Source organism: Macaca thibetana, chromosome 20 (assembly GCF_024542745.1).
Source record: "Macaca thibetana thibetana isolate TM-01 chromosome 20, ASM2454274v1, whole genome shotgun sequence".
Classification (NCBI taxonomy): Eukaryota; Metazoa; Chordata; class Mammalia; order Primates; family Cercopithecidae; genus Macaca; species Macaca thibetana.
The window spans coordinates 35231966-35242615 of NC_065597.1; the positions used below are offsets into that span (position 1 = coordinate 35231966).

The 10650-nt window shown below is 51.5% G+C and overlaps 2 protein-coding genes across 2 annotated transcripts; one reads left to right on the forward strand and one right to left on the reverse strand.

Annotated features, from left to right (window-relative positions):
- Positions 1–6037: 6037 nt before the first annotated feature.
- On the reverse strand, positions 6038–7615 carry LOC126943921 (metallothionein-2-like). The gene is made up of 3 exons (XM_050773167.1): positions 7275–7615; positions 6616–6681; positions 6038–6271 (listed from the first exon to the last, which is right to left on the reverse strand). Exons 1-3 carry the CDS (start codon positions 7300–7302, stop codon positions 6180–6182), a joined length of 186 nt encoding a protein of 61 aa, XP_050629124.1. The 5' UTR covers positions 7303–7615; the 3' UTR covers positions 6038–6179.
- A 1383-nt stretch (positions 7616–8998) lies between these two features.
- LOC126943917 (metallothionein-1F-like) lies at positions 8999–10466 on the forward strand. Its single transcript, XM_050773163.1, has 3 exons — positions 8999–9228; positions 9809–9874; positions 10240–10466. The coding sequence occupies exons 1-3, from the start codon at positions 9201–9203 to the stop codon at positions 10329–10331; spliced, it is 186 nt and encodes a 61-aa protein (XP_050629120.1). The 5' UTR covers positions 8999–9200; the 3' UTR covers positions 10332–10466.
- Positions 10467–10650: the final 184 nt, after the last annotated feature.

Here is a 10650-nt window from a genome sequence, read left to right on the forward strand (position 1 = left end):
GACCAGGTGAGGTGAAGCTGGGGTTCCAAGGGAGAGGCTAAGAAGCAGTGGGGTAGGTGGGACACCTGGTGAATTCCAGGAACCGGGTGTTCAAATTATAGTTAGAGGAGGGGGGCGGGTGCAGAGCACCCCCTCCCCTACCCCCACGCGGAATCCGTGGCGCCTGCGGTCTTGGGTTGAGTTGTGCGCCGCAGGCGCAGCAGGCGGGTCGGGCGCACCATCCCCTGAGTGCAGCCTGGTGGACCCTCGGGGGCTGCCCCTTTGGGGCCTGCTCTTGCGGGAGGGGCTGTGCTGCCAGAGGTAGGCCGCGCCCCTGTCATCCTGAGGGTCGTTTCCCATTCCCAGGTGGTCGCGCTATCCCCAACTTCCCTTCCTCCTTCCGCGCACCGTCTCCATCAGCTTTGCCGCTCCATTGGCTTCGACGGGTCCGTGTGCAGCTCTATGATGAGCCACTGTGGAGGTGACTTTTGCTTCTCCCTCTCCCTCCCCTCTCATTGTTTGTCCTTCTTCCCACCTAGGACGCTCAAACTCGTTTCCCCAGTACACAGAACGTGGCGACCACGGGTCAGCCTCTTTCTCTTCCTTCCATGCTCCTCCTCTGAGGTGATGGCGGGAACACTTGTCCTTGTCCTCCTTTACATATAATTCTCCCGGACTACCCTAGGCCTGCTGGCCACCCCCACTGCAGGATGGCAGTTTTGAAAATGAGGAATGCCCTCCAAAGAGGATGACTTTAGATGACATGCAGACCCTGCTTTCAATCAAGGAGAGAACTCGGTATTTCTCTTCAATGTTCTTATCTTGTAACATTTAGAATGTGCCAGGCCTTTTTAAATCATTCATTCTTTGAACACTCCCAACAATCCTAATGGGAAATACTATTTATGAACCCGTTTTACTAATCTGACAACTGTAGCAAGAAGTTTAAGTAACTTGCTCCACATCACAGAGCTGAAAACTTGTCACTGATTTGAGTCTAGCCAGCCTCTCAAGAGGTGTCCATGATCAAGCCTTCCTTTGGCCTAGGTTTGTTGTCAGCACTGCTCTATTGAGGGATATAGATAGATAGATAGATAGATAGATAGATAGATAGATAGATAGATAGATAGATTTTTTTTTTTTTTTTTTTTTTTTTTTTTTTTTTGAGACGGAATCTCCCTGTATCGGCCAGGCTGGAGTGCAGTGGCTCAATCTGGGCTCACTGCAACCTTTGTCTCCCGGGCTCAGGCAATTCTCCTGCCTAAGCCTCCAGAGTAGCTGGGACTACAGGCGTGTGCCAAGATGCTGCTTTCTTCTGAGCTGGCTCAGGTGCAGGACCCACCTGCAAGGAAGAGAAAAAGGCAGTGAGCAGTGAGTGTGGTGCAGGGTTAGGAGCAGGCCTTTAGCAGGCTCCTGCTCAGTGCACGGGAAACCTGGTACCTTGTTCTGCTCGGGCACACGGAAGCCCAGCCCCACCTTTTCTCCACACAAGCTCAGATGGGCAGGCGCCCTCCTAATTTTACTCCACATGGCCTTATGTCAGGAATCCTTCCTGCCTCCCATCCACCTCAAGCAACTCTAATGCTGGACAGAGCACTGGGTCCCAGCCCAGGACCCTACTGGCGATCTGGGTGACCCGGAGGAGGGCAGTTTGAGCCTCAATCTTCTCGACTCAGAAATGGGAGACGCTGGGAAGATGACAACATTCTAAGTGGTGATGAAGGCGCTTGGCAGGGAGAAAGCACGAGAAGTGCAAAGTAAAGGAGGCCGCTTTAGGAAGAGCTCAAAATGCACCTCCCTCCTGCCCCGGGAACATTCTATCCTCTGGAATGAAAATGGAGATCCTAAGGCCCGGAAACCCCGCATCTCTTACTAGTGGAGTAGGAGCACTTGGGGTACATTTCGAGAGTTGCAGCTGAAGTTTCTAAGAGAGCGGCGCAGAAGGAGTGGAGCAGGTGGGAGGCGTGGTGGATTCTAGGAACCGGGAGCTCAATTTATAGTTAGGGGGCCCGGTGCAGAGCACCTCCTCCCCCACCCCCAAGCGGAATCCCCTGCGCCTGCGGTCCTGGGTTGTGATGTGCGCAGCAGGCGAGTCGGGCGCACCATCCCCTGAATGCAGCCTGGTGGGCCCCCGGGGGACGCCCCTTTGGTGTCCGCTCGTGCGGTAGGGGCTGTGCTCCTGGAGGTACGTGACATTCCCAGGTGGTAGCGTTTTCCCCATCCCCGCCCCGCACCTTCGTCATCAGCTTTGCCTCTCCCGGGTCCGTGTGCAGCTCCACCCTCGTGCTCACTTTCTTCATTGGCGGGAGCCTGGAGCAGAGAAAGTGAGCCGTGCGCAGATGTGCGGGATGGAGGTGACTTTGGTTTCTTCCCCGCCCTCCCCACCGCATTGCCTGTCGCTCTTCCCACCTAGGACCCTCAAACTCCTTCCCCCTGTACACAGAACCTGGCACCCGGGGGTCAGCCTCTCTCTTTTCCTTCCATGCTGTCATATAACATTTAGATTTTGCCAGGCCCCCTTAAATCATTGGTTCTTTGAACCCTCCCACAATCCTAAAGGGGAATGCTATTTATGAGCCCACTTTACTAATCTGACAGCTATACCAAAAAGTTTAAGCAACTTGCTCAACATCAGAATGGAAAAGTTGCCACTGATTTGAATCTAGCCAACCTCTCAAGAGAAAGTGTCCATGATCAGGCCTTCCTTTGGCCCGGGTATGTCATCAGCATTTCCCTATTGCTGGACATCTTTTAAACAATGTCAAGCCACAAGCTGAATCATGAGCTGTGACAAAAGCAATCTATAACTGCAATATATATACACAGACATACAACACACATTTATACTTCTGACTACCTTCTATGTGTGGAATAAGACTGATTTTCATTTTCGCTTCTGGAAAAGAGTTTGCTTTAAGTGAAAATATATTTAGGAAAATATTAATAATTTCAATATTGTATGTTAAGTAAAGTACAGTGACTGTGAGGGCAGAAATGATATTCTTTTTGATCTGACTTGAGGCGTGGAATCATGCTTATAGGTTTATATCCCTAATGTTAGCGAATGTCCCTTTGATCACAGGACACATGTTCATGTAGTAGATGAGAATAACAGGATACACAAGTGAACACATCTGGCCTGGCTGTTTTGTCTGTGGGTAAATAAATATCCCCCATGCGATGTATAATGAGCAACAGTTGATGTTATACATGACTCACCGTTTGCCAGGCACCATTCTAAGTTCTTTACATGAATTAAATCATTTAATTTTACAAGCCAGATATTATTATACTCCAGTTGATGAGACTGAAACACAGAGGTTGCGTCACACACAAAGTGGCAGAGGTGGGATTTGCACTCATGCAGGCTGACTGCAGTATCATGTCCTTACCCCGTGCTCTATGCCACCAAGTCAACGCAAAGATGAGGACGCTGAACATCTGGCCAGGAGGCTGCTTTGGAAGCACGTTGAGTTGCAGACAGATGGCTGTGTATAGCCATGACCTCTCTGGGCTTCAGTTCCTATCTCTCAAGTGAAGAGCAAAATTTGTTCATCTCCAAGGTCCCTTATGGCTTTGAACTAAGATGGGCAGGGTTTGGCATCCACGGATGCCATGATCTGCCAGCTGTAGGGAGGGCCAGAGGCCAGCTGTACCATAGGTTCATTCATCCGTTTCCTTCTCAGCTGTGTGGCATTGGGCAGGTTGCTTTATTCCTCTGAAAGACGATTCAAGCACGCCAGCCCCTGAATATTTTCTGTCCCAGTCCTGAAGCTTGTGACCTTCATTTAACAGGTTGCATGAAGGTTAAATGACATGAAGGATGGGAAAGGACTTTATGTGTGTTCAAATGTTGGGGCAGGGCCGGGCGCGGTGGCTCACGCCTGTAATCCCAGCACTTTGGGAGGCCGAGACGGGCGGATCACAAGGTCAGGAGATCGAGACCATCCTGGCTAACACGGTGAAACCCCGTCTCTACTAAAAGTACAAAAAAAACTAGCCGGGCGAGGTGGCAGGCGCCTGTAGTCCCAGCTACTCGGGAGGCTGAGGTTGGAGAATGGCGTAAACCCAGGAGGCGGAGCTTGTAGTGAGCCGAGTTCGCGCCACTGCACCCCAGCCTGGGTGACAGAGCAAAGACTCCGTCTCAAAAAAAAAAAAAAAAAAAAAAAAACAAATGTTGGGGCAGCATCTATCACAGAAGACTTTCTGCAGGAGGACATCCACACTCCTCCTAGCACTGGATCAGCTGGGGATGCAACCCCTCCACAGCATCCCATCCACAGCAATGCTTCCAAACCAATGAGAACTTCTCCAGGGACAAGGTAGAGTTAATGGTATCTTATTCCAAGAAAGTCAGTGCAGAGATAATGATCATAATCACCTTTGTTTATTAAAACCTAGGCAGCAGCCAGGTGACTCTCTCATTTTCTTTTTCTTTTCCTTTTTTTTTTGAGACATTGTCTCATTCTGTTGCATAGCCTGCAGTGCAGTGGCACAATCTTGGCTGACTGCAGCCTCTATATCCTGGACTTAAGCCATCTTCCCATCTCAGCCTCCAGAGTAGCTCAGACAGACACAGGCCACCAGAGCCATATAATTTTGTATTTTTTGTAGAGACGGGGTTTCTCTGTGTTGCCCAGGCTTGCCTCAAACTCCAGGGCTCAAACAACCTTCCCACCTCTGCCTCCCAAAGTGCTGGTATTACAGGCATGCACCACTGTGCCCGGCCCACTCTCTCATTTAATCCCTGCATTGAGAATAATCTCCTTTCTACAAATGAGGCACTAGATGCTCAGAGAGTTTGGGTGACTTGCCCAAACCACACAGCCAGTAAGTGGTGGAGTGGGCTGTGAACTAGGACTGCCTGGCAACTAAAACTATGCCGTAGGTGTAGGCTGCCTTCTGAAATTCCTTCACAGGGAAGCAGCAGGTAAGTGTGGTCCTGACTTCTAGGCAAGGAGACTCATCTTCCTCTTTGAACATCAAATAGCATCCCCCCCCAACAAATGGAAGGACTAACTTGTCATTAACAAGACATCCAGGGACTGTTTCCTTCCTAAGGAACATCTCCACAATCAGCCAGCTGCACAATCTGCCATAGCTGTGTTCTGAGAACTTCTGTTAATAAACTAATATTAATTATGGAGACGATGAAATGAAAAGCAACATTTCAAAATAACTTCATCTGCAACCCATGATCACACTACATCTTGCCGGGAATATGCTGGTTTGAAGTAGTCAAGGCTGGAGCTTGAAAGAGGAAAAAATTCAGCCTGTACTTGGGAGGAACTTCCAAAGATTCAGAGGCATCTCCCAACACGGAGCTCTCAGGGTTCAGCGAGTGTCCTGAGTGTGCTGTCTGTGACGCTGGCTAGGCCAAGCCTGATGGTTCCTCATGAGAATGTCCTGGCCTGTGCTGCTGAAGGTGTGTGGTCCACAGTGGGACCAGTCTGCTGTTTCCAGTCTGCAAGGCAAATCATCTATAAACATATGTACAGAGTTTGTAAATCTTCCATTTTTCTGTTATTTCTGTATGTATTTATTGAGGTTTTTTTGTGTGTAAAATGTAACAAGTGGGTTCTATATTTTGTGTTTCATTATCTTCATAATTAATATTACTTTATTTACAAAGGTTTAGATCTGGAATGGATAGAAAATGAAAACTGTCTCTTCGCCATGGAGTTTGAGAAGCCCCGTGCAGGATTCAAGCAACTCAGGCATTGGAATCCACCCACTGTGGTCACTTTCAAGCCTAAAATCTGCTGAGGAACTGAACTTGGTCAGGGAAACCTGAGAATAAACATGAGGAATGGAGAAGTCCCTGTGCCACATTTAACATGATTGGAGCTGATCACGTATGTCCCCATCCTCATATGATCCGGCACAGTGCAGGTACATTTTACAGAAGATAAAGCTCAGTGAATTAATGGGGCTTGCCTGAAGGCGTTCAGACCACTAGGGGCTCACATTTCCATCCAGAGTCCAGTCTCTAAACTCCCAGTTCAATCTCCCACCCCATCCCTTGTTCCAAAAAACACAACAGGAACCAGAACCAGAATTAAATCTAAGTGTTTAATTATGATTCACATATTTCACAGAAAAATGAATGTAGCAAATTGGTCAAGATTTATTAAAAAAAAAAAAAATCCTGGATTTTACGGGTCACTCTATTTTTACTTTGGAGTAGGGCCATCCTGACATCAGGCACAGCAGCTGCACTTGTCCAAGGCCCCTTTGCAGATGCAGCCCTGGGCACACTTGGCACAGCCCACAGGGCAGCAGGAGCAGCAGCCTGGGGAGAAAGGGAGAGTGAGAGGTCAGAGCAGACTCCACCAGAGACCTCCCTGCCCCAACAGAGGCCGATCTCCATCCCTCCCTCCAGCCCCAGAGGACCATCATTTCAGGATGGCATGGTTTTGTCAGGAGACAACTGGTGGACATTGCAGTGGGTCTTCCTTTGAGAAAGCTGCCCCATCCCACATAAGCCCTGGAGAGGGCAGAAGACTAGACAGGCAGTGACAGCCTACAGGGACAAAGGAAGGCCAGTTCCCCAGAAGCAAGCACTCAGGGCCAGCCTTGGGTTCCCTCCCAACCTTAGCCACAGCCCCAGATTCCTGGAGATGGCCCCGCACTCACTCTTCTTGCAGGAGGTGCATTTGCACTCTTTGCACTTGCAGGAGTCGGCGCAGGTGCAGGAGTCACCTGCAAGGAAGAGAAAAAGCCAGCGAGCGGTGAGTGAGATGCAGAAGATACAGCAGTGGGTCTATGAGTGTCCAGTTCCCCCTTCTCTGTGTAGGGCCAGCCCTCAGAGCTCCTTTCCCACTTAGAGCAGAGGAAGAGAAGCCCCATGTCCTCTCCCTTCATGCTAGGAAAAACAAGCACCCTCCTATTTATACTCCAAAGGAAAGTCCCACTCTAGACACGGCCCAGGAAGACTGAGACTTCGATTTTCTGTCCTGAACCCCGAAGAGGCAATGTCCCCTCCCATGCGATGTATCCTATCCAATCTGGTTGCTCAGAGTCAGGTTAGATAATTGGGGCTCAGCCAGCAGCCCTGTGACCAACGGGGTGACGTGGAGCAGGACTGCCTTGAGCCTCAGGACCCTCAACTCTGACACAGAGGTACAGGGAGGAGGAAAATGCTCTCAGGAGCTTGGCCAAGAAGAAAGCACTGGACCAATAAAGGAGTCCCCCTCACCTCAGATCGCAAAATGCGACCTCCTCAAACCCAGGGACACTCTCCATGGTGTCTGGGGATTTGGCATTCCAAGACACAGAACCCGGGCGCCCCTTACCAGCGGAGCAGGAGCAGCTGGGGTCCATTGCAACTCGAGGCGAGACTGGAGTTCCCAAGCGAGAAGGGAAGAGGCAGTGGTGCACGTGGAAGGCGTGGTGAAGCTCAACAGCCAGCGACTGCTTTTATAGTCAAGACAGTGGGTCGGGCGCAAACGCCCCTCCCCGCCCTTGCACCCGCCCCGCTGAGTCCATACCGCGCGCGTTCCTGGGCTGGGCTGTGCGCAGGAAATGGGCCAAGTGCAAGGTCCCTTGAGAGCAGCTGGTGCACAACGTGGGACCGCCCCTTTCGCACCGGCTCGCGAGGGAGGCGCTGTGCCCCCCGTGCGCAGCCTTCTCTCACCCTGCCGGGCCTTCCCAGCTTCCCTGAGGTTGCCTGCTACACCCGCCCATTGGCGTTCCGCCTACCAGTATTCTGGCTTTCCACCAAACTTCACCAATGCCGAGGTCTCTAGTCAATTGCTAAGCCTTTCCTGGAGTCAAGGCAACCCCAGTCTTATGCTCCACTTTCTGGATCTGCCAAAGCAAGGAACACAGTAAGGTACTAGTGTGCAAAGGGTAGATTAAGGGTGCGAACTTCACATCTCTGGCCTTATCCTCCCTGTCCCGGTTCCTACTTCAGTCCTTTGGCCACGTTTCTCCTCTACACAGCAACAGGGAATACACAGGGCTCTGCCTCTCTCTCTTCCATTCTCCACTCTTGAGGGGCTGAATGGGCCACATTTGTCCAGGTCCTCCTTTGCATAAATCTCTTCAGGGTCTCCCCACAGCTTAGCCGGGTACCCCACTACAGGATGGCAGTTTTGAAAGTGTGGGATGTCCCTAGAAGAGGGATCATTGAAGGTGATATGAAGATACTGCATTAAATTAGAAAGCAAGAGAGCTTTATTTTTCCTTTCATGTTCCTATTACTCTACATTACATGGATCTGTGTTTGGTCTTGTTTAGTCACTTTCTGTCTTTAAACCCTCACAGCAACCATAAAGGGACATGCATTCTATTTATGAACCCGTATTCCTAATCTGGACAATGACAATACAAGGAGTTCAAGCCACAAGCCCAGGGTCAGGGAGCTGGGAAGTGGCACTGATGGGTGTGAATCCTGTCAGCTTCTCAAGGGAGAGAGGTCAGTGATGAAGTTTCCCTATGGCCTAGGTATGTTCATCTCTTCACTGATTGAAATCTTTAAACAAAATCAAGCATCAAGGTCAGTGCTGGAAGCAAAACAGAGACATAGAGGGATATGAATAAGCATACTTTGATGGGAGGGAGGCAGGGCCCTGTGTCTTCCGTGTTTCTGTGCACAGGAGAAACGTGGTGGAAGAACTGAGGTGGGGACGGGAACAGGGACAGGCAATGCCAGAGATCCCAAGATCGCATCCTCCGCCTGTCCCTTGCACACTACTCCCTTGCTATGCTCCCTCCTCCCGCCAATCCAGACAGTTGAACAAGAGACGGGGGTTGCACTGGAACTCCAGGAAAGGCTTAGCTGTTGAGAAGGGAGTGGGCAGGCCCGGGGGTGTGGGGCGCAGGTCACGATCTCGGGGCACGCAGAATGCCAAGGAGCGGGAGTAGCAGGTAATCTCGGGGAACTAGGAAGGCCCGGCAGGGTGAGAGAAGCAGCTCACCCGGGTGCACAGCGCCTCCCTCGCGAGCCGCTGCGAAAGGGGCGGCCAGGCGTTGCGCACCGACCTGCTTGCGCTCAGGGTGCTTTGCGCCCGGCCCTTCTGCTGCGCGCAGACTGTCCCAGGACCGCGGGCGGCTGGGACTCAGCAGCGTGAGTGCAAGGGCGGGGCGGGGTCTCTGCTCCCGGCCCCCTCCCCTGACTATAAAAACAACCGTTGGCTGTGGAGCTGCACCACGCCTTCCACCTGCTCCACTGCCTCTTTACTTCTGGCTTTGGAACTCCAGTCTCACCTCGGCTTACAATGGACCCCAGCTGTTCCTGCGCCGCTGGTAAGGGGCCCCGGGTTCTGTCTTGGGATGCCAAATTCCCAGACACCATGGAGAGTGTCCCTGGGTTTGAGGAGGTCGCATTTTGCGATCTGAGGTGAAGGGGACTCCTTTACTTTGTCCAGTGCTTTCCTCTTGCCGAAGCTCCTGAGAGCTTTGCCCTCCTCCCTGTGCCTCTGTGTCAGAGGTGAGGGTCTTGAGGCTTAAGGCTGTCCTGCTCCACATCACCCCGCTGGTCACGAGGCTGCTGGCTGAGCCCCAATTATCTAACCAGGCTCTGAGCATCTGGATTGGATGGGAGGCAAGGGACATTGCCTCTTCGGGGTTCAGGACAGAATGTGGAAGTCGTAGTCTTCCTAGCCTGTGCCTGGAACCTGGGACTGACTTTGGAATACAAACAGGAGGGTGCTTGGTTTTCCCAGCATGAATGGAGAGAACATTGGGCCTGTCTTCCTCTGCTGAGTAGAAAAGGAGCTCTGAGGGCTGATCCTGCACAGAGGAGGGGGCACTGGACACTCATTGACCCACTGCTGTACCTTTTGCATCTCATTCACCACTCACTGGCTTTTTCTCTTCCTTGCAGGTGTCTCCTGCGCCTGCGCTGGCTCCTGTAAGTGCAAAGAGTGCAAATGCACCTCCTGCAAGAAGAGTGAGTGCGGGGCCATCTCCAGGAATCTGGGGCTGTGGCTAAGGTTGGGAGGGAACCCAAGGATAGCCCTGAATGCCTGCTTCTGGGGAACTGGCCTTCACTTGTCCCCATAGGCCTTCCTCTGGCCCCGAAAGGCAGCAGCACTGCCTTTCCAGTCTTCTGCTCTGTCCAGGGCTCCTGTGGGGCTGGGCAGTCTCTCACAGGAAGACTCACTCCAACATCCACCATTTGTCTCCTGACAAAGCCGTGTCATCTTGAACTAAGGATCCCTGGGGGCTGGGGTCTGATCTCGAGTGAGGCCTGCGGTTGGGACAGGGAGCTCCCTGGTCAAGTCTGCTGTGACCTCTGTCTCCCTTTTTCCCCAGGCTGCTGCTCCTGCTGCCCCCTGGGCTGTGCCAAGTGTGCCCAGGGCTGTATCTGCAAAGGGGCGTCAGAGAAGTGCAGCTGCTGCGCCTGAGGTCGGGACTGCCCTGCTGTCAGATGAAAACAGAATGGCACATAAAATCCAGGATTTTGTTTTCTACAACCCTGACCCATTTGCTACATTCCTTTTTCTGTGAAATATACGAATAATAATTAAACACAAACTTGATTCTGGTTCTGGTTCCTGTGTTTTTTATGGGAATAAGGGACTGGGGTGGGAGATTGAACTGGGAGATTAGAGACTGTGCTCTGGATGGAAATGTGAGCGTCTAACAGTCTGAGTGCCTTCAGGCAAGCCCAGTTACATCACAGACCTCCATCTTCTGTAAAATGCACCTGCACTGTGCCAGATC